The 27934-nt window shown below is 37.9% G+C and overlaps 5 protein-coding genes across 5 annotated transcripts; 2 read left to right on the forward strand and 3 right to left on the reverse strand.

Moving 5' to 3' along the window:
- Positions 1–2221: 2221 nt before the first annotated feature.
- MRS44_013051 (uncharacterized protein) lies at positions 2222–3650 on the reverse strand (the record flags this gene model as incomplete). The annotated part of the gene is made up of 2 exons (XM_065619024.1): positions 2222–3423; positions 3464–3650. The coding sequence occupies 2 exons, from the start codon at positions 3648–3650 to the stop codon at positions 2222–2224; spliced, it is 1389 nt and encodes a 462-aa protein (XP_065475096.1).
- Positions 3651–5078: 1428 nt separating this feature from the next.
- Positions 5079–6031, forward strand: MRS44_013052 (uncharacterized protein; the record flags this gene model as incomplete). Its single annotated transcript, XM_065619025.1, has 5 exons — positions 5079–5290; positions 5348–5430; positions 5486–5579; positions 5640–5714; positions 5785–6031. 5 exons carry the CDS (start codon positions 5079–5081, stop codon positions 6029–6031), a joined length of 711 nt encoding a protein of 236 aa, XP_065475097.1.
- Positions 6032–10942: 4911 nt separating this feature from the next.
- Positions 10943–12748, reverse strand: MRS44_013053 (uncharacterized protein; the record flags this gene model as incomplete). The annotated part of the gene is made up of 4 exons (XM_065619026.1): positions 10943–11241; positions 11299–11564; positions 11691–12388; positions 12461–12748. The coding sequence occupies 4 exons, from the start codon at positions 12746–12748 to the stop codon at positions 10943–10945; spliced, it is 1551 nt and encodes a 516-aa protein (XP_065475098.1).
- A 789-nt stretch (positions 12749–13537) lies between these two features.
- On the forward strand, positions 13538–15106 carry MRS44_013054 (uncharacterized protein; the record flags this gene model as incomplete). The annotated part of the gene is made up of 3 exons (XM_065619027.1): positions 13538–14104; positions 14189–14371; positions 14432–15106. The coding sequence occupies 3 exons, from the start codon at positions 13538–13540 to the stop codon at positions 15104–15106; spliced, it is 1425 nt and encodes a 474-aa protein (XP_065475099.1).
- Positions 15107–15375: 269 nt separating this feature from the next.
- Positions 15376–16410, reverse strand: MRS44_013055 (uncharacterized protein; the record flags this gene model as incomplete). The annotated part of the gene is made up of 1 exon (XM_065619028.1): positions 15376–16410. One exon carries the CDS (start codon positions 16408–16410, stop codon positions 15376–15378), a length of 1035 nt encoding a protein of 344 aa, XP_065475100.1.
- Between the last annotated feature and the right edge of the window lie 11524 nt (positions 16411–27934).

The raw sequence follows: 27934 nt of genomic DNA on the forward strand, positions 1-27934 counted from the left end.
AAATCTAGCTATTAGGAATCCTATTATTATATATATATTATGCTATACCTTTCTAAAAGCTATAGCTTAAATACCTGTCTATTTATAACCTAAGAGTTCTTAGTTTAGTAGAGAGGGTAGATAGGAAGTTACTGCGACTAAATGGTCTTCTATGGAAGGAGAATAATAAGGCGTCGTGCTCCTTAGGGTCGAGGAGTAGCTTTTGAAGCGCATTAACTGGGCATGCTTTATCTCCTATTCTCGCGAGGATAATCTACACTCCTTCGTGGCGGTGATCCGTCTTACTCCTCTTAAGTATGAGTTAAGTATAGTCAGATGAAGACGAGAATCTAATATCTAAGCGCGTTAGTTTTATTGCTAAGAAGATAGGAGGTATACTAAGGTCTTCTCTCTTATATATAAATTCTCTGATATAGAGGAATTTAGTAAATACTACCTGGTAGGCGGCTATAAAGTTTAAATTATCCCTAAGGTTAATAGTTATCTGCGAGGGCTATAGTAGAAGTATATCTAAGCCTGTGGATAGCGCTATAATAGCCTTACGCGAAATTAACTTTTTAACTTATATTTTAGCTATTAGGCTAAGTCTTCTCGCGCTATTAATAAGATAGTAAAAATACTTATTATTAAAGAGTTTATTATTAAGAAAATTATTAATATAATAGGCCTAGAGGGCGGCTAAGTCTACTAGGGCTATATCTAGCTTAATTAATTTCTAGCCGGAATTGCTAAGGAGTCATAAGGTTAGGCACGAGGTTAGTAAGTGCCTTGAAGCTAGCTACGCTAGTAAGTTTTATAGCGCGCAGTGCCTCTCATAGTTGCGCTAGGCAGAGAGGTATATAGAGCGCGTATTAGCGCCAAGCCTATTTAAGAGTAGCTTTAGGTAGCCTGCGTTGAGCTAATAAGCTCGTGAAGAGAACCACGCGGGCGGTTTAATACCGAGAGGCCCTACTAGTGAGGGCAAATGCTAGCAATCTATTGAAGGTTATTACATGAGAGCGCGTCTGCTAATGTGTTTTCCCCGGAGGGTAGCTAATGTGGCATGATTTGGATGTCCCTCGCCGCGGCTAGGATAAGTAGGCTCTTTAGAGGTGCATTGGGCGGACCATAAAGGAAGCCTTTACTTAGTCCTATGTGCGCTATAGAGCTGTCCGTATGGACCACGAGGGTATGATGAAGCTAATGTTAGCTAAAGAGTAGGAAGGTCTAAGCAAAGTCCAGGATCTGCCTCATGAACATAAGCATATTGGGGACCGCCTTAGGGTACTTATCGCCGAAGAGGTATCCTATGGCTGCCAGGTAGGTAAGGAAGTAGCCGGTCCATATTTGGGGGTTAGGGCCTAGTCCTTGAGCGATAGCGCTGTGTTCTTGAAGCCTACTGCCCCTCTTGACTTGGTTATCTTAAAGACCTTATCTTCTTGATCTAGATCGGTGACTGATTTTTCTTTAAGGCATATGAGTTTGGTTGCCTTTAGTTTCCTCTCGAAGATGCGAGTAAGGAGGGCGGCGGAGATACCTGGGAATATGTCAATAAGTGGTTTTACTTTAGGGGGTGGCTTATGGTATTCCTCTTAGTTATCCTCGTTGATTTGTAGGTCCCCCTGAGGCCTCCTCTGGCGGAGGTCGGTCTCGGCTATATCTAATTCTAGACGCCTGGCCCTATCCCGCTGTATTTGACCTAGCTAGCTGGCGCGGTCTGCGGCGCTTATAGTCTCCCAGATGTGGGGTAGAGGCCATGCGGAGTCCTATGGGGCGGGCGCGACGGTGATGGACTCGCTAGAGGCATCGTATAGCGGGGGGAGGGGGCGGAAAGGGGGTATATGTAGCCTTGTTAGTGCTATAGTTGCGAGAGAATGACTTGGAGACTGAAAGTCGAGTCTTAACTGCGTGAGCGATGACGAGATACCTGCCGAGGCGAGCAATTGACTCCCCGTGAGGCAGTTGCAGGAGGGAAGAAAACCCCTCAGTGAACCTTCCGAGCCGGGAAGTCTATTGTGTATTGTGGTCATCACGTGAGGCAATCCTAATAAAACTACTCCCTTTAAATGTAGCACACAGAGTCAGGCTACGATGTCTCGACAGTCACAAGCATACATGCAATCACAGGGGAACCTGATAACGAAGTAATGTAGCCATATACTATCAGTATGATATGAACGGTGATTGCACGACGGTCATCACCAGTTTTCTGCTTCGCATCTAGTTTGCCCCTTGCTGGAGGTTATGTCCGTTCAATGCCTTCAAAGGTTCGGAGAACGTCGGCCGCATGGATGGTCGGGTCGTACGGGGGGTTACCGATGCCGTGCGTGGTAGGTTCTTCAGCCACGGTTTTCCAAAGCCGGTCATGATTGCCTCCTGCGAAGTCCAGGAGTGCGTCGCGGACGAAGGTGTCCCGCCTGGCTTGCTCCTCACTGCGTCCGGGGCGTTGCTGCCCGACAATGCCGTACATCTCCGTGCCGTGTACGGCTGGCGCATCTTGGACGGGGCCAATGCTGAGTAGATGGACATTGCCGCCCTCGGCGGAATGCGCGAGTGCTGCGCGCGCAGCTGGAAGCGTGAAGAAGTAGTCGGTGAAAAGAGCCCCGCGGACCTCGACTGGAGTGCGTCCGTCGACGTCGTAGGCTGCAACGATTTTCTTGGCACGGCTTCGGGGTATGCGCGACTTGGTAACAAGCTCATCGACCAAGTTGTCGGTGCTGCCTGGGGCGAACTTTTCAGTCGCATTGATGACCCACCAATCGGCCTCGTTCGTTGCAGTGCTGAGGAGAATGTCGACATCTCGACGACGGCCGGAAGCGAGCACACGCAGCGGCGTGTCAGTGAGAACTGCCCCGGGCTGGGAGTGATCGTTCACGATACCGATGGTCGTGTTGTCGACGCCGTGTCTGTCGCCAATGTCGCGCGGGCTGACCTTGATGAGCGTCTCAGCGAGAAGTGTTGCGTCTGCAGTCAGCAGCTGTTCTGGGTCGTCGGCAATGCCCAGTTCGGCGAGGACCTTGATCGCCAGCTCTTCGGCCCACCACGCCGGAACGATGCGGGATGCACCGCCGGAGAAGGCGGCGAGGCGCCGGTACAGACCGTCGGCGGCCGGGGCTGCGATGAGCCCCATGGTCGAGTACCCTCCAGCGCTGTGGCCGGCGACGGTGACTTGCTGCGGGTCCCCGCCGAAGCGAGCGATGTTCTCCTGTATCCATCGCAGCGCGCTGATGATGTCCTGCAGGCCGAGGTTGGTCGCTTCGGCTAAGACGCCGCCGTACTGAGACAGCGATAACCAGCCGAGCGTTCCGAGACGGTAGTTCAGAGACACACCGACGGCGCGGCCAGTTGCAGCCAGACCCGAGGCGTTGGAGGTCGTCGACGTGTTCGCGCCGACTTCGAAACCGCCACCGAAGATGTAAACGATCACGGGAAGTTTGGCTCTGCCTGCGTCTTCGGGGGCCCAAAAATGTTGAGAGATTCAGACAATCCTCGCTCAGTCCGTTGTCGGCCTCGAGCCAGTCGGTATTGCCGGCTTGCACTGGCGCCGGCCCCTTCTGATTGTAGGGCAGATCCGGGTTAAAAGGGAGCAAGACGGACCGACGGAAGCGTTCTGCCTTGGCGTAGGGGATGCCCAACCATGAGCGGACCGAACGAATGGCGGTAGTGTTCATATTGACAAAGTCCTTGAATTGGCGATGGTGGGTTGAGAAACTTTGAGAAACTAAGATATGGTGCTTGACATGGACGAGTAATCAATGGAACTGTGTAAGACAATTGGCTCCACAGGGATCATTGATGGCACCAGTCAATTGATGAGAATTATCTAAAGAACAAAAGAAATCGAATAGCCATGTGTTCGGGCAAGCTATTTAAGCTTATGTCGTTAGGATTATGCGACAGGCCAGATATGAAACCAGATAGTTACATCTGGTCACACGAATATTATGCGACAAACTGCGAGACGCGACTGGAGGTCAGAGCACTCCTCACCGTATTTTCATACCTTGCCAGCAACGCTTAGTTGTGCCGCTGCAAACAGACACCATGCGGGGATGAACGGAATGGGCGGCAGTTACATTATTACCGCATTGGGATCGGCGCTTGAAAACACTCACCCGTGTCATAGGTCACCGAAAGCGCACGCTGACTAGCGACCTACGCCTCAGGTCATTAGCGCCGCCCGCTCCGTCTGCACCCGCATTCACATAACGACCTTGGGACGACTTTCATTCAGCACGGCTACCCGCTGTCATTCGCACCCTCGCAAGTACCCTCGAAATCCACATGTGCAGGCCACCAAGGGCACTAAACGGCTTCCACCCCCTATCATAAGTCACCCTGCCCCATGAGCCTTGATGAGGACAATGACCACATCGCCAACGCAAGGATAAGGACAGCCGCCGAGTTTATTCACACTTCACGCACTAGAGCAGCCCTGCGCGGTTAAATCGACGCAAGAATTTGGGCAGAGATGGGCAGAGATACCATTGATAGTCAAGAGCTGCGCTATTTTATGTTTGGCATCATGGGTCAGGTTCACAAGGCATGCAGGAATAAGCTTTGGTAGCGACAGGCATGATCCATGTCTCCGTCCTCGGGTCCTTTTCGTCGATGGGGAGCACCGTGCCAAGCATAGAATGGAGAAAGTAGGGTGCACAGAACTCACCGTCCTCCGCGTGAACCTTGGATTTGATTGCGTTATGTAGAACCTCACTCTCCGAATTTATGAACTTTGAAAATATGACTATAATTTTCAGTAACCCAATAATCATTTAAACCCGTTTAAAAAAAAAACCTCGATTTTTGTATGACATCTGACGAGAAGTTAAATCCATAGGCCCTGAAGTGATGGTGAACTTTTGTTCAACCTACGTGGGTTGGGTGCAGTCCCAAAACAAGACCCCACGTCTTACCTCGTCTAACTTTCAACGTTAGGTCACACGGAGTACGCTCCTCATCTTCAAATCAACCCCACATCACCGAGTCTTCGTGTATAAGTACTTGGTCAGATTGTTCCCCTTTCTCTCCATTCTACCATTCGATTCGCAACGACCATCCTCCTTGTCCAACCTTCCAATTACGTACGCCAATCATACATCATGTCTAGGAACCGCATCGCTATCTACGGCCATCGCGGGTTACTCAGCTCTCGAATTGCTGCTGCACTTGTCGCGTCCGGCGCACCTGTCACCGTTCTGTACCGGCCTGAATCGGACGCTTCCAATTTCCCCGCGAGCGTCCCCACCATCAAGGTAGACCCCTTCGACGAAGATGCATTGGTCGCAGCCTTGCACGACATTGATATTGTCATGTAAGTTTGAAAGAGCTCGCCGTGTACTGGATAGTAGAAGAACTGAGAAATCGCCAGCTCTCTGGTAGGGGACAGGGGCGTCGACGCGGAGCAAGGCTTCGTCCGGGCTATCCCCCGAACCCAGGTCAAGCTGTTCTACCGTCGGACCTCGGGCTTCGCTACGGTGAAGAAGGGATGCTGATCCCCCTCCTGAAGAAAAAGAGGACGTTCAGGAGGCTGCTAGACAAGCGGGTATTCCGTTGACTGTTATTCTCATCGCCAACTTCGCAGAGTATACTCTTGGCTCTATGTGAGTTCTTCCTTGGTCACCTGCGATCGTTGCCATGATTACTGACAAGATTTGACGTAGCGCAATGGGAATTAACGTCAAGGGAAACAGGCTTCTCTACACCGGCAATTCGGCCAAGGAGAAGGCGGTCATGAGGTAAATTTCGAGACCAAACCACCTGGGCGGCATTTCTAGGGACATCAGTTGACCAAATTGTGTAACACAGCACGGCAGACTATGTTGCAGCTGCATACGTCTCGATCTTCACCGGCAATCCTATCCCCGAAATCAGCAACCGGGCCATCGGTGTGATCGAGCTCGCCCCCACAGGCGAAGAGATCGCCGAAGCACTCCGGAAGAAACACGGCGAGGAGCCTAAGATCTTCACCCAAAGCGTTGAAAAGGCTACAGCGGACTTCCACACTCACCGTACCTCCAATCATCCAGTCCTCTCCCTTCTCTCTGCAGCCTGATTTTACCGCAAGCTTTGGGGAACAGGCGAATTAACGAGTATGCTTGGCTCTGATATTTGGGATGTTCCGGGGTACCGGAAGGCCACGGTAGACGATCTCATTGTTGAAGGAAAGGTCAATCCTTATCAGGATCTGTCCCGTTATCTACCGTATCTTGAAGAGGCTATGTTCTCGTGAACACCCCTTTGCTCGGCTACCCGTGAGTAAAAGCAGACTTTCCGAAACATATTTGAATACAGCCAAGTTTTAACATGCCGGTACTTTGTCTAGCATGGACCTGATGTGATGAAAAGCCAGTAAAATCTAAAGACTTTTGTCGACTAGCCATCTTCATCGTCACTTGCTTCGTGTGAGGTCCGTCTCTCTTTTCCACCCCCGAAACTCGCTCACGACACTGTCCAACTGGTTAGGGACGTTTCCTCTGGCAGTCTATCTTGACTTTATGCGCGTCATACGGATGGTGCCTGCAATTAGAGTCGAAAAACACGCTGTATCCAGTAGGGTTAGGGGTAAAAATCATACCTCTTTACAGACTGCTATATATTAAGCCTCTAAATTTTTATAAGCCTATATAGAAACTTGCTGTTTTAATATATATAGATACCTAAACCTAGGTTTAGGTATCTATATATATTTATATTAGGCAACGCGCCCTCACTAGGTAACTGATAATTAAAGATAATATTGGGATGATCTTGAGTGTATTGATGAGGTTCCTTATGTTCGTCCCCCTTATTCTTCGTTCTCCCTCGTTGTCTTTATATCTAAGGGGGCAAGACTAAGATACTAGACTTGCTAATTTTGCAATAGATCTATAACGCTGTTCCGACAATTAAGGTATCATGGGGTGACATCTTCCCTTGAGGTGGCTGCCTATTGAAATGAGAAGATGCTAATTGCTTAATTCTATCTCAAAGTGCAGTAGGGGAACTACTATTTATGTATAGGCATGATTTCTTGTAGAATGTTCCTCCTTCTTCTACACCTTGCCACCGACTTGGTCGCCTCGCACTTGTGATCTCCAACACTGCCTGTGTAACATCATCATGCATGCCACTTCTCCAACACTTCCATCTATGTGTACTTGGTGGGGCCTCAAAATCGGCCATCCCCGTCAGTCGTTCCTCCTGACGGGGGGTCCGCTGATTAGGAAAAGGACCATTGATTCAGAAAAGAAAGATACATCAGCCCATAGCCAAATTACTATGTGTGTAAAAGTACCTTCGTTTAAAGCATTACCTTGATATTTGTAAGCGTATTTTTAACCTATATATAACCAATATTTAACGCTTTTTTAAATATTACTAAGTCATAATTTTAATACTAAATTAAGAGGTCATAATAAGAGGAAATTAGCTATCTGAAAGGAGGGATAACTATACTTCCTCTTTGTCTTCTTCGCCCTTGACGACGATGAATAATTTAATATCGCTATTACCCTTAATCTTATAAACTATCTTAACTCTATCTACTTTAAAAGAAGGCAAGGACTTCTTTACTTAACATTCCTATTCATCTAAGACGATAAACTTTAAAGCCTCTATAATAACCTCATTATCATAGTAATAAGGCCACGGCACAGTAGGCTCCTAGTCCGGTATAAGCTTCTCACGTAAGTGAAGCTAACGATAAAGAGCGTATTATTGACTAAGGAATACCGCTGAATCTAGGTGCTGGCAGCGGTTAGCCTTAGACTACCAGTCACACTACTTCTTCTACTATAAAAGGGGTTTCTAATATCTATCCTTATGACTATATATCTCGTTGATCCTGACTTCTATAATACTACGGCGTATACGTGACCAGACTTCTGCTATTTATTATCTAACGAATTTTACTTTATTAAGGGCATCTTTCTTTAGGAGGCGCCTTTATTCCTCTTACTAAGCTACTCGTCGATTATATTCGTCACGGGCGACTCGCAGTCTCGCATCGCCGACGCGAATTAGCCTGTATTTATATATAAGCGATATCCCCTCTAAGAGGGTTAACCGTCTTAATGCCTTATCTTTAAATCGCTATAGCTCCCGCGTAGCTATAATGCTATTAAGTAAGAGTATTATATATGCCTTCTATAATTTATTATATATATAATTAATTAATAGCGTAATAGCGATATTAGAGGTTATAGAGACTTCTAACCGCATCTAAATATACTTAGAATAGCATTTAATTATGCATATATATAGAGGGGTATATCTATATTATCCTAGCGAAATTAGCTCCTTAAAATTAGGGTTTAAGGGTTATTATGGCGCTATGAAGATTAAGGAGATTCAAAGAGTTATCTAATAAAGATAACCCTTCTAAAATATAGCTAGGCAAAGTCTCTACTACTACTTCCTCTATAAGGGATAATAATAGGTCTTTAAGGCGGTCTAAGACAATCAAGGGATTATAAGAAAATAAACCGCATTTCGCCTAGGCGCTAAGGATCATAGACTTCTTAAAAGTTCTCTTTTTAATCTCTTAAAAATAAACGAGAAAGTCGACTTTTCCGAAGTTAATAGCGCCGTTAGTGATCTCTCGATATAGTATATATTAATACTAATACTTATATATACCAAATATACCAATATCGAGAGGTTAAAGGAAATATATGAGGTATAGAGGTAAGGGAAAAAGCATAATATTATACTAGTGGCAGAAGAAGAAGATTTCCTCTATGAAGTGATTCTTATAACTGTCTATAAGAAGTAGCCTAATATCGCCGGGAATAGTAGGTCTCGTGAGACGCTTAAAGTGATAAATCTACTTATATGCGAGAACGTCTATGATATAACCCGTTGGACTAGTCGTAATAGTTGCCTCTTTATCGAGGTTATTCTTAAACTATTAGACCGGAAGGTTAATACTAGGAAGGATAAGAAACGGAGTAATAACTTCGCTAGTAGCAGATATCGCCTTAACCCCTATAATAGAGACTAGGTCGTGAGAGTCGGTTAAGATGGCCTCCTTAATAACCTTAAAAGTCTATATAAAAATCCCCTTTTTAAGGTATCTAATCTAAAAGCTAGTCTTATTAAAGTTCTAGGTATTTTCAAGCTTTATACTAATATCAATAATTATATCCTTCTAGCCTTTATAGAAGCCGATAATATGACTATGGTCTTATATTAATTTCTGCCTCGCATCGCAGGTATTACTCTTAGTCCTTTTAAATATATCTCTATAACGCCTTATAAAGCGCTTAGCCTAATATCTTAAAGAAGTCTTATTGCTATGACCCATAGCTTTAAGTATCATATTAGCCTAATATCGCATCGCATGAAGTTATATGTAATAACCCTATGTGATGCGGCGATATGCCTAAGCAAGTATTGCGTTCTCTTCTAATATCGATAATAGCGTGCGATTACCGCTATTTTTAATGCGCAGATAGGCTCCTTAAAGACGCGACTATAGTCTCTTATATGGGACCCATAGCCCTTATATAGCCTTCGTGATAGTGCGATAAAAGCCAACCTTATATAGGTGGGCAGCTACGATAATGCGAGCCTTAAGGTTGCCTTTAGAAAAGCGCAAAAAGTTAGGCTTCCTAGTATGCAGATTAATCCATCTTCGGATAGTATGCTCTCTGCTTATCGGCGCATTTAATAATATATCTATATCGCGAATAGCTTTAAAATTATAAATGCTATGGGCGAGTTATATTATGGGGTTATTGGTGATGATATCGCTAAGTCGTAATAGCTTTATGGTAGGGAGGTGTCACGACCTGACAAAACACTCGTTACGTGACTAATGGGGGATCTACTATTACCTACTAATCAAGGCATAATTACCCCTAGGAGCCAGACGATCACGGTAATTACTTCGTGATTACCTATAATCACTTATATAATCACTTATATAATCACTCTAATTAACCTCTTAGAGCAAGTAATTAAGGTAAATCCCCTAAGTATATAAAATATACTTATTATACCTTTCTTATATAATAGCTACCTTAGCTATTAATATAACTTAGTTATACTTAATACCCTTAAGCATATTACTAGACGTGACTTACGCCCCGTTTAGGATAACGCAATATTCTCTACTACTAACATAAACCCAGCACGACCGGTTTATCCCTTAGGAACATACATGATCGTTATAGGAGGGGTTAAAAGCGGGGTTATGTAGTAGATTAATTATAGTATGAGGGATATTTATTAAAAGAGAGGTACTTTTATTTCTATGGGGTCCCTATATAAATTAAGGTATGTTTATTTTTTTCTGAATTAACGGTCCTTTTCCTAATTAGCGGACCCCCCGTTAGGAGGAACGACTGACGGGGATGGCCGATTTTGAGGCCCCACCAAGTATTGCCTGTGTTGTTCATCCTGAGGCTACTGCCTCCTTCCTTCTGGGCCGCGACGTGGCCTTCCTAATTGGGTCTAGTCTATCCGATGAGCCGGAGTTCTCACGGCCGGCCATTGAAGGCACGTGACCACCCTTGGAGCTATTGTACAGGTCCAATCCAACACAATCACTGCAGTAGAGATCACTGCAACATTTGGTGTAGGGCGTGCCTTAGGTGCCAACAACAACTCAGGGGACCTAAGAAGCAGCTATACCAATAACATGGCATGAAAGTAATACTGTTATTTAGAGAGTATGGAAGGCAAGAAATACTAGCAAAACACATACATTGGATGCCTCGGAGACTTTGAAGTCGTTGCAATGCACGGAGGAGCGATTTTTGAGATACCTCACTTATAAACAACACATTTTCAATGCCAATTCTTCCTATAACGTTACCACGAACCAACGAGCGAGCCGCACGAGCACCTCTGGCTGGCCGAGCGAACTAGCATTGGCCGACGAGCATACTCGTTTGTTCACCGGACGCCCTGGTGCTAAGCGTAAGGACCTTCGCCTACGCGGAGGCAGCAGGTACTCAGCAGGAAAAGCTGGTTGCCTTGTTCACATCCCCAGCACCATCGTACTTGGGGAGCTTTGGGTAAGGGCAAATGGGGCGGCTCTTCTTTCATCGGGCGTTGCAGCCATGATGTGATCTGGCGCCACTCCGGTTTCGACCCATCTGACCAGCTTCCCAACAAGCTCTTGCGCCGATGGGAAAGGTATGGCAGCTTGCCCCGCTTGGTTGGATGTTAAGGAGCAGTGCGTCATGCCAGGCACAAAGAAGACCCTATGGAAATCCGCCGTCTTGTTCATCCCTCCGGTAAATTCAGCAGACTGTTCGTAGTAAAGAGCAACGTGTCCTACAGGTGAACTGTAGTCTGCGGTACCATGGTAAACTAGAATTTATTTTCCGAGACTTTGGAGCTTTCGCAGATCTGGGTTGAGGATGTCCATGTTGTAGAGGTGCTTTTTGTCAATACCTTCCTTGGCGGCCTTTTGGACATACTCCGCAAACTGCTTGTATGAAAAATCTTTCCAAACATTTTGTCCGCCCTCGAAATATGATGGATCGCCAAGAGTCCTATTCAAGAAAATGACGGGCCAGGTAAGGCCAGGCACCTGACATAAGGTGTTGACGAATTGAAGTTGTGATCCACGTGCCTTCCCCAATAGAGCTGGTTTGCTGGACGGACTAAGTTCATTCCGTTGTCCTCTGCAACGTCAGGGACCGAGCCGTCAACGGTAACACCATACCATATCTTGTTCAAGGCTTTCGCTTGGGTAAGTGAAAGTGCCCATGTCTCATTACAGTCTCCGCCGTCTTCTCAGGCGAAGAACGGAAGGATCTTTTGTGGCATCGTAATCGTTGTGTTGCCATTCGGTGATGTACCCATCGTGCTGGCCAGTGATCACAATATCATGGTGAGCCGCGGCCTTCTGAGACACAATCTCCAGTTGGGTTTCCGAAATAGTCTCGTTGATAGGAACCAGATCATTGTTCACCACAATGTTATCATAGGCGATGCTGCCATAGAAGTAACTGCCATTGAACGACGGGGCACTAACGAGATACCCGTCGTAATCTTCAGGTATGTCCTGAGCGATCTGATAAACTTGGCGACCGCCGATTGAACACCCAGCTAGATATGCTGAATTATGCGATTTGCCATAATATTCTTTTGAGATTTGTTTGGAGACTTCTGCCATGATGTGGGTGCCTTGATAAGCGAAGTTCTTCCAGCCCTCATCATTGTACTGGTCGTCGGCAGTGAGAAGGTATGATGTGTTGACTGACGGGAGGTACCATGATGGAAAGGGATATCTCGAGAAGTGGCCTCCATTGGAGATAGCAGCCACATAACCCATCTTCGATGCCCATTCCGAATACTGGATAGTAGGGTACATGGGCAACCCAGACATATCTGGGAGTGTGACGAATGGACTTCCTTGGAAGGCGTCATCGACAAAGTTGAATATGCGACCGGTCCAGGTATCGGGGTCCGGGAACTAGAGTTCAACCCCGACGTCTGTCCCTGAGAAGGGATCGGGCTCCGCTGGAGCGGGGCCTGTCGTACGAACAAAGAGCTTTACAACCGTTGCTCCATTCGTTGCGATAGGAATAATATGCTGTCGACCAGAACCTGGATCTATAGGCAGCATGTACTCGCCAGGATCAAAATGCCGAACTTGGATTATAGTCGTGTTTGCATGGTCCTTGAAAAGATTGCCCAAGGCACGATGCATCTGATCCAGAGGCGAACCAGAGCATGCCAGGCAGAGGGACGAGAGTACCAGGAGCACCTGCTTGAAGATCATATTGTTGAGCTGATGAGGGTGTAAGTGGATAAGGTTGTGCGGGGGCTCCATGTGGGATTGATTCATGTAATCGATGTCTTATAGCTTTGAGCCAGCTGATAAATCCTACATCTATTATGTAATTACATAAAAGAGCGCTCCGCAAGCTTTCCTAATTCAGTAACAATCCGATATGATGCAAATCCACCAGGAGCAAGGACATGCCTCGGGGTATCAGAATACTTTGCACCTCAGGCTTGACTGCCAAAAATAGTGAGACAGACTACCGGCTTGGTGATCACTAGATCCGCCCAGATATTTCTGTCTCTTGATTTTAACGTGCCAAGTATTTTGCTACCCCCTAGACATGATTCTGTTATTGTAGTGACAACGCTAACTATAGGGCCCCGTTCCTAGAGACAGCTTCTGTCATAGTAGACCACTGTCAGTCAAGTTGAGATCCTTGAGTACTAGAATTGCAGGCTGCACCACAGGTGAGACTAAGTACACGGCATTGACCGATAAGAATAGTTCTGGCCCATGCGTGATGAACTCGCCCGAAACCGAGATCCGTAGACTTTGTGTCTAGGCACTGTGGCCGAGTCGGCGATAAGAGGCCTAGCTTGCCGTGGTTGGGTCTAACCTTGTAAGGAAGAATTTGCACTGGCCATCTTCACGCTTCAATCACCAGACTCGCCTCCTCCAGTCGCGTGTTTGTAAGAGAGGACAGTATAAGTCTGAGAAACGCGGGCTTGTCTTCCCTCATCTCAACGGTTTTTCTTTTGTTTCTTGGTACGGCTCCGCTGGGGTATCCATCGACGCTTGGCCTTGCAGTCCCTAGTCATAGTCCCTTCGATCAACATGACTCAGCCACAGTCCACGCATCCCCAGGTTCGAAGACCAGGCTCGGCCTCGTCGGGCTTGGAGGCCCAATCCAACGCAATTGACATCGCGACGGACCGTATCGACCGACCTTTCAGCACGCTCTCGGCCACGTCCGTTGGGGCGACGACGACCAACAGCGCCATCGGAGTCATCCTCAGCTTCTACACAACCCTCTCATACGGCGGCTCGGTGCTGCTCTTCTATGGCTTCCTCGCCATGGCGTTTGTAGGCCTTTGCACAGCCGTCACGCTGGGCGAGCTTAGCGCCGGCTTTCCAGATGTCGGCGGCCAGTACGTCTGGGCTGCGAGGATGTCGCCTCATCGATACCGTCGGTTCCTTTCCTACATGTGTGCGCTCTTGAGCTGGGGGGGAGCCATCTGCGTCGGGGCCGCCACGTGCCTCATTGCCCCTCTGCTTGTCTTCCAGGCTGTTGCATTCTTCGATCCCAGCTTCGTCTATAAGCCGTGGATGGGTTTCCTCGCGTACCAGGGTGTCAACCTGCTCACTCTCATCCCCAGTCTCTTTGAGTATCTTCTCCCCAAGGTCTCTTAGTCTCTCTTGACATTCACTGGGTGTATTCTTCTGGCGCTATTCATTGGCCTGTTCGCAGCGGCCGACGAGCGTTAGTCAGCCGAGTCCTTCTTCACCAACTTCTACAACACGTCTGGATGGCCGGCAGGAGTGGCCGTCTTGATTGGCATGAACAGCCTCAACTGGTGCTTTTCATGCCTCGATAGCGTCGTTCATCTCTCTGAGGAGATTCCGAACCCACGACGCAACATTCCACGAGCACTGATGTGGTCCATCGTTGTGGGAGCTGCCACTGGCGTCCTCATCATCTTCGCCTTCATCATTAACAACACCGACTAGGAGACCCGAAACTCGGCTATCCCCATGATCTACTATACATTCCGAAGCAAAGGAGCTGCCATTGCTCTCCTGGCGCTACTCATCGTTTCCACCATTGGTGCGCAATGGGGTATTCATGTGTGGCAGTCCCGTCTCGCGTGGTCCATTGGCATAGACAAGGGCCTGCCAATGCATGACCACCTCTCCCGAGTTGCTGGAGCTCCTTTCGGCACCCCCATCTGGGCTTTGCTCTTCTCGGCTGCAGTGACGAGCGTCCTCGGTTGCCTCTACCTTGCTTCAGAGAGGGCCTTCAATTCCTTCACCGGTGCCGGGCTCTTGTTCCAGTACTCGAGCTACGTCATCCCCGTCGTCATGCTTCACTATCAAGGCCGTAGTTCCTTTCCCCACGGTGACTTCTGGTTCCCCCGTTTTAGATGCGTCGCCAATCTGGTCATGTGTGCTTGGGTGGTTGTCGCTCTCATCTTTTACTGCTTTCCTTATTCTTTTCCTGTAGTGACGGCTGAGATGAACTACGTCTCGGTTGCTGTCGGCGTATTTCTCTTCTTGATCATGATCAGCTGGTTCTCATATGGCCGGAAACACATTACATTTCCTGAGTTGGAGGAGATTGAGTGGAGGGAGTTCGACAGGACTTCACATAGTGATACTCCCGGCTCTCAACACTTGAAGTCGTAGTCATGGCTGGTACGCTTTGCGGATGTGGTGAGCGGAAGGCTGATTGTTATTTTATGTGTAACTATGTACTCTAACCTCAGCATTTCAATGAAGAGCAGAGTATTAATCAGCGTTATTGGACTCGCATCCCCTAGCACTTGTCATCGTCTGGTTAGCAACTTCCTGCCCCATTGTCTGTAGAGATGTCCCGGGCCATTTCTAAATCATGTGTGCTTAGAATCTGTATAAATGCGCTGAATTATTCAATGATTTTATATAACAGCTGGTATCTACAGTTTCGCGTCTGACGGTGCTTGTTCCTGGTACCTTGGCAAAGTCATGGCCCAAAACTCCTCCACCGTCTGTAACTCAGCGTCCTTGCCAGTGCGACCACGAGCCTTGGCTCCAATAGCCTTCAGAGTCTTCATATCTGTCAAATTAAGTGGCTTGTTACCACAGTAGTTACCCTTGACCCAGTGACAGTAGCCAAAGAGGCCGTTGACCTCCTTGGTCTTGCCCTGGGTCTTAGTCTTGAGAGCTCCCTCGGGGATGACGCGACGGGCGCGCTTAGTGCCGCTGACCTTGTTATATGCATCGACGAGGTCCTGGAAGCTGCGAGGGTCTGATACAGCCCAAACTGTCTTGCCATCCCAAGGCTCAGGGTTAACGAATACACCAAGGACAGCATCGCCGTAATCGTGCTCCACGGCGGTCCATGGGACCACCTCAGGATCGTTGCCCATCGGCGGGACCTTGAGCGACAGGAAGCCCTCCTCGTCTGGCCTCTGTGCCAATCCACCAAATGCGTCCACATAGGTGTCAAGCCAGAAGACCTCCAGGACCCAGCCCAAGTTGACGTTGGTTGTAGTCTTGAAGCTAGCCGTCTTGGCGTAGTCGGAAATGGCTTCCTTGTTGTCAAAAGAGAGGATGGGAACCTCCCCGTTGGTGATTTTGGACGCGGCGGGAAGGTTCTGAAAGACGAAGTGGTCGACGCCTTGGCGGATGGCAGCGTCAATGATAATGCGACCCATTTCCCACTCGGGGGGACCAATCTCGTTCTTGAAGTTGATGTCGTCCGAGTTGGTATTTACCCATAGACCCCAGCAGCCCTTGAAGGCGGCATCGAGTTCCTTGGGGTTCCAGGAATCGGCTTTGACGACTTCGATACCGCTGTCGGTAAACTCTTTAGCCTTTCCTGTCGTAGGATCACGCGAGGTGACTCGGACGTGGAAGAGTTGACTTTCGTGCAGAGCAGCAACGACGGCTCTGCCGATGTTTCCAGTACCGCCAACGACGGCGATGATTCTTTTATCCGATACAGGCATGATTTGAATGCCCCTTATCTCCTTTTGGGATATCTTATTAACGGCGGGTTTAATGTAGTGATAGAGAGAGACGATGGGCTGATATTGCTCGTATGATGGCCGTTCGGAGGATAGATCAATGGCCTTATCAAGGTGAGACAGAGCTTAAAGGTATTAATGACGGGCAAAGAAAAGAAAACTCCATGATCACCAACCCTTAACCGCCGCTACTGGGCTGCATTGTAATGTATTGCCATATTGCTGGCAGCCAGAAGGCAAACGTACCATGCCAATCCCCACCTTCCATTTCTGGTCACGAAGCGAGCTCCGAGCGGGCGGAGACCCGAGCCCCCCACTTGCCATCGGGCGGCCGGAACGCCGTGGCATGGCTACGACGGTGGACCCCACCCCGAGAAGGAGGAGAAACGGCTCGAGGGCTCGTGCATGCAGTAGGGTAGGACAAAGAACTGACCTGACCTGAGTTCGCGGGGAAAGATCTGACGGCGGCAGTGAAAGGACTCGGGTGTACTCGCTTCCTGGTCGACCCGACCCTCTTCGCCTGCTTTCTTAATTAGTCACACAAGCGAGCGGCAGAGGAACAGTTTCATTCTTGGTCGGCCTGATACCCAGGGGATTAGGTAAGCTTGTTACGCAACCCCTCTCTTTATCAGAGAGGGGGCATTTGTCACGGCCTGATTAAGTCCTGATATCTATGGCTTATATTAGCTAGTAATTAATAATTAATTTTATATAAGAAATATTTTAGCGCTTATACAATATAGGTATATTAATAATTAAAATAAGTATTAGTTAATAATTAATAAAATAGCTCTTATAATAATTATAATAAGGTAAAAATAAAGAAAAATATTAAATAAATATTTATAAATTAATTAATACTAATATTAATATATAAATATATGATTTTTATACTTTAATAATATATTTATTTTAAGATTATTTCTTTTAATAATTCTTAAATAATAAGGTTAATAAGTATAGCTTTAATTATTATAGCTAATATATATAAAAAGTAAGTATTATAAATAAATAAGTATTATACTTTTCCCTTTTATATTTAACTTCTTATTTAATTAATTAATTATTAATTATTAAATATATTATACTTAAATATTAGGGCTAAAACCCTTCTTACCCTTTAAGCCTTTTAAAATAACCCTAAGCTAAGTATTTAATATACTATAAGGACTTATTAAGTCTCTAAGTATAAGCTATATTAATAATAAAATAATATTTAAACTTAACTTAATATTATCCCTAAATTATATAAATTATTAAATCTAAAGAAATAAATCTTTATTTAATTTATTTTTAACTTAGATTTATAAGCATTTCTCCCTTACCTTTATAATATAAAAGAAATAATAAATTAATTACTTAGTTATTATAATATATTACTAATTAATATATATTAAGCTTTAAATCTTATTAAGTAATACTTAGAGCTTTAAATATATTTCTTTTAGAAATATAATTATTAAAGACTTAAATATAAAAATTTAATTATTATTTATAAATAGTTTAATTTATAATAAATATAACCTAAAAATATAATATTTAATTAAATAATATTTATAATATTAATAAGATTAGCTTTTTTATAAGTATAATTATAAGTAAAATAATTATTATAAATATTATAACTTAATAAAACACTTATTATATAATTAGAAAAGACCATACTATTACCTATTAATTAAAGCGTAATTACTATTAGAAACTAAGTAATTATTATAATTACTTTATAATTACTTATAATTACTTATATAATTATTTTAATTAATACCCTTAAGGTAATAATTAAAAAAGATCCTTTAAGTATATAAAATATATCTATTAATATATATAATAAGTAAGTAGGCTAGATAAGCGAGTAAGCTAAAAATCTTAACCTTTAAGATAAGATTTAAGATAAAAATATAATAAAGTATTTAATTAATTAAATTAAATTACTTTACTTTTTCTTAAATAGCTTAATAATAATTTAATATATTCTTTTATTATAATTAGCCTTACTATATATTCTATAATAGCTTTCCTTTAGTTGCGCTAACCTACCTCGACTATTACTTCTTAATAATTTAGCCTATACCTATATATTAATATTTATTTAATTAATTATTTCCCTTACCTTATTTATAATTATTTTCCCTTTATCTTATAGGTAGGTTCTTTTTACTTTACGCCGCTTATTAAGGGCCTTATTTAATTATTAAAGGTTCTTAACCTTAGACTCTAATAAGGTTATCTTATGCATTATTGCCTTTATTCCCTTAGTTAATAACTTAAGAGCCTTAAGAATAGACTCTAGAGAGCTACTTTAATATCTTTTAATTTGCCTTTTGAGGTATTTAGACTAAGAGCTTACTTTAAGGATTATCCTTAGGGTCTTTAATACCTAAGGGTTAAGGTAGCTTACTTCCTCCTCTAGGGGCATTAAGGTCTATAGCTATATATTAAGCTTTAATATAATACTTTTAGGGTCTAAAGGAATAAGTCTAGCTCCTCTAAAACCCCCCTTAATATTTCTTATTATTATAATAGCCTAATAAGTAATATAAAAGGCTAAGAAGAACTTAGTCTTTAAGATATAAGTAATAAAATATCTAATTAATTACTTAATCTCTTAACTATATGCCTTTTTAAGTGGCCTAAAGTACCTAATATTAAGAGGCTAAAGTAAATAAGATAAATAAGGCGGTATATAAAGCATAATAATCTTATTTTTTTATAATATTTCTTAAATTTAATTAAATAATAGCTTTTATGCTTATTAAGGATTAAAAGATAATAGCGATTATTTAATTAAATAGTTATATATTAATTAAAGTACTTAAGCTATTTAAGACTTATCTTATTATTAGTCTAGCTATTATAAGTTATAGTAATAATTTAATCGCCTAAGAGGTTACTTTTTTAATACTAATTAGCGAGGTAATATTAGCCTATAATTATAATAAATAACTAAATTACCTAGCCTTTTATATTAATTACTTAGATAATTATAGCTTATTCCTGGTTTTTAGGCTAAATTAATTTTAGTCTTTTATGCCTCTCTATGCCTATAATAACTATTCTACTTATAATTATGCCTATTATAAAGCTAGTCTTATTAAAGTTATAAATATTAGCAAGGGTAATATTATATTTTATAATTATATTCGCTATAAGCATAAACTAATTATAAATAATAATTAGGTCTTTATATTTAGCCCTCTAATAGTTATACTTATAAAAGAAATAAGTCTTAAGGTCTAGATGCTACTTAATAAAATTAATAGCCTATCGCTTATTAATAAGTAATATATTACAGTTAATAAATAGCTAATTTGCTATTTCTTTAATACTATATAGTTACGGGGGAAACCCTCGTGAATCTAAGTTAAAAATAAATTAGATAATAATCTATTCCTCTAGATTAAATAGCTTATATAATTTAGGAATAATATCGCGTTAAGACTATATGCCTTTTTGCCGGTGACCTAGGGTATTATAGTATATATTATAGATCTCTATAGCTTTCTAGATACTTAATTTTAGGTTATTTTAAAGGGCTTAAAAAGTAAAAAAGATATTTACCTTCTTATTTAATTAAGATATCTTAGGTAGTTAAGAATTAATTAATTAATTAAAAAGAGGAGATATTAAGGGATTTTTAGCCTACTTGCTTATCTAGCCCACTTACTTATCACATATGTTATACTTTCTTATATAGTAGCTACCTTAGCTATTAATATAACTTAGTTATACTTAATACCTTTAAGTATATTATTAAATATAATTTATACCTTATTTAAGATAATATTAGTATCCCCTCTATAAATATAAACTTATATAATTAGTTTATTTCTCTTAGGACCTATATAATTATTATATATTAATAGCTCTTATTTAGAGGATTATTTATATTACCTTAAATAATATTAAATATAATAGCTACTTAGGCTACTTCTAGTAATAATTATTAATAGGCCTTATTTATTAATTACTTATTTATATTAATTATACTTATCTTAGCTAATATTAAAGATAAAGATATAAATAATATAAATAGCTCTAATAATAAAGAAAATAAGTAATTCTAAGCTTAGATTATTATAATAAATATAGAAATAAATATACTTTATAACCTTATTAAAAAAAAAGTAAAATATAGCGCGTATAGAATGCCTAATATATAAATAATATCTAGAATATTAATAATATAATAATTATAGCTATATAAGGAAAAGATATAAAAGAAATCTTAAAGTTAGACCCCCTAGAGAAGTTTAATAAAACTGCCTATAAATTACTTACTTTTCTTATATAGCTATATACTTTTATAATATATTACCTAATATAATTTATATTAGTAGCTAGTAAGGTTTAATATATTATAAAATAATTTATTAAATATATTATAGCTTAGTTTAAACTTATTATAAGGGAATACCTTATTACCCTTTTTATTAAACTCTTATTATAAACCGTGAATCTCTACTTAGACTTTAAAGCCTTTAAAGCTATGCTCTAATAAGCCTTTAAAATAATAAATAAGAAAGTATAAGCTAAAAGAGAGATTAAGGTATTTTAATAAACCTAATTACTATCTAAGTATAAAACTAAGTACCTCTAGCTTACCTTAAAGCGTAATTAAGATTAATAGCCCTTAATATTATTTTTCTTTAATAAACTTAAAAAAAAAGTTTAAGTAAAATTATATAAAGAGGATTAATTAAATAACCTTATTAATTATATTAATAAGGCTATAAAGATTAATAATTAATAATTTTCTTAAAAGAAACTATAAAACCCTAAGTTTAGTAATAATAAAGTTAATACTTTATATTTTAATATTAATTAAGAGAAGAAATAATAAAATAATACCTTATATAGTATTAATCTAAGACCTATAAAATTAAGGGCTACTTAGCGAGGACTAAAAGATATTAAATACTATTATTATTATAAGAAAGGTTATAAGGCTAATAAATATAAGAAGAAATAATAAGATATCTAAGAAAGGCACTATTAATTAAGGCTAAGATAGCCCTTCTTAAAAGGTAAGAAATAAGTAAGAATTACCTAAGTAAATATAAAACCTTAAATTATTATTTATATTACTAAGATACTTAGGATAATATAATAAGGGTATAATAAAATAAAACTTTAACTAAGAGAAGTTATAATGCCTTATTAGGCCGCTTACTTAATAAAGTAATAAATAGAAAGTAATTATATAATTAATAATATTATAAAAGAATATTACTATAAATTAATTAAACCTCTAAAGGCTTATTAGTTATACTTTATTAACTTATATAAATAAGAACCGCTATTAAAATTAGACTAGGTAAAAGAGACTATAGCTATCTTATTATAATATATAATTACTATACTTAGATATACTAATAATTAACTTATAGAGCTAATAATAATAATCTTAGTAATATTAATAAAATAAAAGTAATAATTACTCTTAATATTAGCTAAATAAGCTAATTTTAAAGAAGCTATAATAAAAGGTTTTAATTATAAAAATTAAAGTATAAGATATAATATTATATTATTATATATGCCTTTTATTATATATAAAAGAGATTACTAATAAAATAACCCCGAGTAATATAATTATAACCTATGCCTATAATATTAGCTTAAGATATTATAAGAATATAATAAAACTTATAAATAATTAAAATAAGAATAAAATAATAAGCCTTAGCAGCTAAGATAGCTTAATAAATTAATTAATAATAATGCCTATTAGTTTAAGTAAGAGTATAGAGAAAAGAAATTAGAGAAAGAATTATATAAAGCCTAAATATAATAATAAAAGTAATAAAAGATTAATAAAGAATTATAAAGGGAAAATTATTTTTAACTCTATAATAAAAATAATAAATAATATTAAAATAAACTAAGGGAATAATATATTTAGATTATATAAGAATATATAAAAATAATAAATAAATAAGAAATATATATTAGGGCATATTATAAGGAATTAGCTAAGAACCCTAAATACTTTAAAATATTATTTAACCTATAAGATAATATATAAATATACCTAATATATAAGGGATATATTAGTATCTTATAGATATTATATTAATATTATTAATATAAGAAATATTAAAAAGAGAAATAAGAGGTAAGATTATTTCTTTATTATATTACCTTATTAATTAAATAATAAACCTTACTTATAGTATAAGATAAAAAGGTATTAAGTATTTTATTCATATAAATTTATTAGCATCGCTATAGTATAATATTTATTAAAACTTAATTATACTATCTAAGAAAAGAAGTAAGTTACTTATAAAATTAAAAACTAATAAAAATAAATTAGATAAGAAAATAAAGAAAACTTAGTAATATTTAATATAAAGATAATAAAGTAATAAAAGAAAGCTATTAATAATAATAAGATAGCTTCAAGGATAATTATCATTATAAAGCCTATATAAATAATAAATATAAATATAATTATTATAGCTATGCTATAATATTATTAAAAAATTAAATATCTTCTTTAATATAAGGCAATAAGTAAATAAATATAGGAATATATTATTATAAAAGGCCTTTTATTTTATAAATAGAGTATATAAGCAATAATACCTAGAATTAAGAATATAAATTAAGGGAGAATAATTAAATACTTTAATAAATAATAAAGCTAAGTAAAATTACTTTAATTTAATAATAATAAATAGGCTTAGGCTATTATAGAGGTATAAAAAGATATTTTATTTAGTTATTAACCTAAAAGGAACCCCTTTTAATTATAATAATAGAATTATTAACTTTAAGATTAATTACCTTAAGGTTTTTATTAAAGGAAAGAACTAAGGGATATTATTTAATATTATATTAAATAAGTAATATAACTTTATACTTAGATACTTATAGTTATAATAATATACCTTATATTTTAATTAGAGAATTAGCTAGGTATTTTCTTTTAATAATAAGATACCTTATATAATAAATAATAACTTAGGATATAATATAAAATTTTAAATTTCTATTAAAAAAGATAAAGAAATTAAGGGTTAGGGTTAGAACAGAGTAACTATTAACTATCTAAGCTATTTTACCTAGAGGGTTTCTTCTAGCTAAAGATATAGCTTATAGACTAAAGAGAGGAGATTTTTCTAAGGAAAGAAAAATAAAAGAAATATAAGAGTAAAGAGATATAACTAAGAGGAAGAAATATAGTTAGGAAAAAGAGATAAAGCTAAGAAAGAGAGATATAGCTAAGAAGAAGAGATATAACTAGGAAAAAGGGATATAACTAAGAAAGAGATATAATTAAGAAAGAGGGAAAGAGATAAGAGATAAGAGATAAGAGATAAGAGTAGCCTTAAGAAGACCTTCTAGAGGTATTCCAAATCGACCTAGCTAGGTTGCTAGGGGTATCTCGGGCTATAGAAGCCGCAGAGGTCGTCCTAGTCCTCATCAGGGCAAGGCTGATAGAGGAGTCTAGCTGGTTAGCCGCAAAGGGGCCAATAAGGTCCTGGAGCTTCTGATAGGTCTTAGCGGTCTCTAGGTCCATAAGGCCACCTGCTGAGAAGATAAGAGGCTGGAAAAAGGCCCCGAGAGACTTATATTTTCTGCGTTTTTCTTCGGCAGCCTCTCTTAAGGTGCTATAAGGGTCTTCCTTAGCAGAATCCTTTGAAATAGCGACGATTTAAATATCATAGTAATAGCGGCTATTTCCTAGGGTCACTGCGAAGTCAGCCCTTAGGCTACCTTCCGGGTGGACTAGGGGTTCTTTCTCGACCTCTAGGGTAGGCTGGCTACTTAGGGCTTTAAAGAAGGCCCTAGTTATAGCATTATGCCTTGCAATCCACCTTCTGTTAGCACCCTTGCAGGTATCCTAATGGCCTAAGGCAGCTATAGCTCTGCAAGAGCTACAGGGTAGGCTAATAGGCTTGATTGGGTAGAAAAGCCAGCTTCAGAGGGCTTCGGTGATCTCGGAGTCTGTAAAAGATAGGGCTTTTTAGATAGGCAAGACTCTGAGCCACTTACGGCCGAGATAGCTAGCACTTTCTAGCCTAGCGTGCCTATAGCTAGAGGGGAGGCCCTCTAGGAAGCCTGCTAGCCTAGCTGTGATGGTTATATAGGTCCTAAGGGGAATAAACCGGTCATACTGGTTTATATTTGCAGAGGGGATATTAGTATTATCTTAAATAAGGTATAAGTCACGTCTAGTAATATACTTAAAGGTATTAAATATAACTAAGTTATATTAATAGCTAAGGTAATTATTATATAAGAAAGTATAATAGATATATTCTATATACTTAAGGGGTTTTTCTTAATTATTATCTTTAGGATATTAATTAAAGTAATTATATAAGTAATTATAAGTAATTATAAAGTAATTATTATAATTACTTAGATTTTAATAATAATTATATCTTAATTAGTAAGTAATAATAAGGTTTTCCTTAGTTATATAATAAGTATTTTATTAGGTTATAATATAATATCTCCCCTCTATTAGGTCTTATCCTTAAGGCCTATAAAGCTAATCGCCTAACTTTTCTTAGTTTATTAAAACCTTTTTTCTTAAATATTCTAATAATACTAATAATATATTAAAAGTAAAATCTTAATCTATTATATATTATTATTAATTATTTAAATTAATTAAAGAAATAAGTTTTAAAGTTATATCTTATTTATATTATATCTAAAAGTAGCTATAATATAAGATACTTAAAGGTATATCCTATTATTTAAAATATATTTATTAGGGTCGCACTTATAATAATTCAGGAGTATTAGTTTTTGCTAGTAAGCGTGATTTAGCTTAGTATTTTTTCTTCTTACTAACTCGTTCTAAAAGTATCCCGCCTTATAGCCGAGAAGCATTATCTTAAGCTTAAGGAGGAGAGGGCCGAGGAGGAGTTAATTGCCTTATAATAGTAGGTAAATAAGTAGCTTTCCCGCCTAATACGCCTGCGTTGCTAAAAAAAGTAGATCTATAAGCGAGGTATAGAGATAATGCATCGGGGTCTAAACTTATTAGATAAGTTAGATAAGGCCGAGAGGGTAGAGTTAGAGGCCATAGTGGCTATATAGCTCGCGGGTACTATAGATACTATTAACTAAAATACTATTTTTACTCTTTCTTCTAATATTATTAGTAAAAGTCCTTTAAAAGGCATTATATATTAATAAGGTATTCTAGGGGTTCTTATATATTCTCTACGTCTAAGTAATCTTTTTATTTAATAAAATATATTATTTTATTATTAATTTTATTTATATTAAGGATACTTTTTATAATATATTCTTTTAGTTTATTAACTTTAGCTTTTAGTTTATTACTAGTTTTAATAATTATAGTATTAGTTAATTTAAGTAATAAAATATAAAAGATTAAATAGAGCTTAATCTTAGGGGGTAAATTTAATTTATAGTTATATTTTAAGATTTTTTGCTTAATTTTATAGGGTTTAATATATTTATAATTAAGTTTTTTATTTTATTATTTTATTTTAATATTTTTTATTATAAGTAAGACTATATCTCCCTCTAAGAAGATTAATCCCTTAATTCTTTTTTTATTAATATAGCTTATTATCTTATTTTTAATAAACTTAAGTTTTATTTTTATTTCTTTATATAAGTTTCTAATTAATCGCTAATAAAAATTACTTTAAGATTAATAATAGTATCTTAGGATTACTAATAGGTATTTAAAGTAAATCTAAAATTAGTATAAGTTAATATAATCTTTATATTTTTATTAATTACTATATTATAAGCTAACTAAGCTATTAGTAGTTTCTTAACTTAGTTAGTTTATTTATAATTAATATAGTATTAAAGGTATTATTTTAGTATTTAATTTATATATTTAGTTTAATTATTTATTTTCTTATAATATACTATAGAGAGTTTATAATTAATTCCTAAGTATCTTATAAGGCTTTATTAGAATTTTAAAGCAAATAATAGTCTTTAATCTATAATAATTTTAAGTAATATATTATATATTTTAGTAATATAAAAATAGAAAAAGTAAATAAATTCTTTAGTTATTATTAATTCTCTATAGGGTATAAAATAAGAAAATTTTATAAGTATATTTATAATAACTAAAATATTATTATAAAAGTTTCTAATAGCTAATTCTTCTAATAGGGGTAGTTTAGTAATAAAATCTATAATAATAAAGTCTTATAGTTATTATAAAACTAGGAGTAATTATAGTTTCTTATAAGGTTTATAGTATTATGCCTTAGTCTTTGCGCAAAGGTTATATTAACTAATAATTATTAAAATAATTTTCTTTATATTAAGAAAAATATAAATTATTTTAACTTATTTTAGGGTTTTATTAATTCCTTAGTATTTATATAACTAGTAACTATAGATTTCGCATATAAGTTTATAATATAATTAATCTAAGACTTATTATTTTTTTATTTTTTTATCGTCTAAGAGTTACTTATTATATTCTAGGATTTATTCTAAGAGTAGATTGCCTTATTCTACTGCGTAGGTAGCTCTATTAATCTATTATAGCGTCTTTATAACCTTTAACTATTTATAGATTAATAGTCCCTGCGTTAATAGTTAGGTTTTTTTATAGCATTTTTTATATTAATATATTTTTCCTTATATCCTGCTTTTAAGGTTATAGTTATCGTAGTATTATTATATAGCTTTAGTTATTTCTTTTAGGTTACTATAGCGTATGACTTAGTGATAATAGTAGTCAAAGATAGTTTAGAGTGCTTTATTAGGGATAGAGATCTTTCCTTTATAGGTCTAAACTCTATTATTCTATTATTAGTATCCTTATATATAATTAATAAAGTCTATAACTAGTTATTTATATCTCCTAATAAGTATAAGGTACTTTAATAGGGGTGCTAGCTTCTATATTTACTTAATGAATTTCTATCTAAGGTATCCCTCTAGGGTAAGGTATAGTAGTTATTCTTTAGCTTTGATTTTTCTAGTATCTAGGTTAAGTCATTAGCTAATAGCATCGGCTTAGCCATTCTCTAATCCCTTAATATAGATAATAATATAGTCAAATTCTAAGAGGTATTTTATATATTATAGCTATTATCCGCTAAGTTATTAGGTTTTAGCAAAGTAAGAGATATTCTTATAGTTTATATATACCTTAATCTAGTATTAGCTCCCAAGGAGGTAATATTAAAATTACTTAAAAGTATTAATAATTACGAGGAATTCCTTATTATAGATAAGGTAATTAAGTTCCGCTTTATATAGTTTATAGGAGTAGAATATAATTAGGTATAATAGTCCTTTATTATCTTATTATCTAATCTAAGCGCCTAGGGCAAAGTCTAAGGCATTTATCTTAAGTTTAATTAATTAAGATAAGTTAAATATCTTAAGTATTAGTTTACTTAAGATAAGTTTCTTAATTTGCTAAAATACTTACTTAGCTTATATCCCTATTATAAAGGTTTTATTCTTCTTCGTGAGTTCTATTAATAATATAATTATCTTCTTAAATACTTTAAGGAATTTATAGTAG

Source organism: Fusarium solani (genome assembly GCF_023522795.1).
Source record: "Fusarium solani strain SB1 chromosome Unknown bctg00000008, whole genome shotgun sequence".
Taxonomy (NCBI): Eukaryota; Fungi; Ascomycota; class Sordariomycetes; order Hypocreales; family Nectriaceae; genus Fusarium; species Fusarium solani.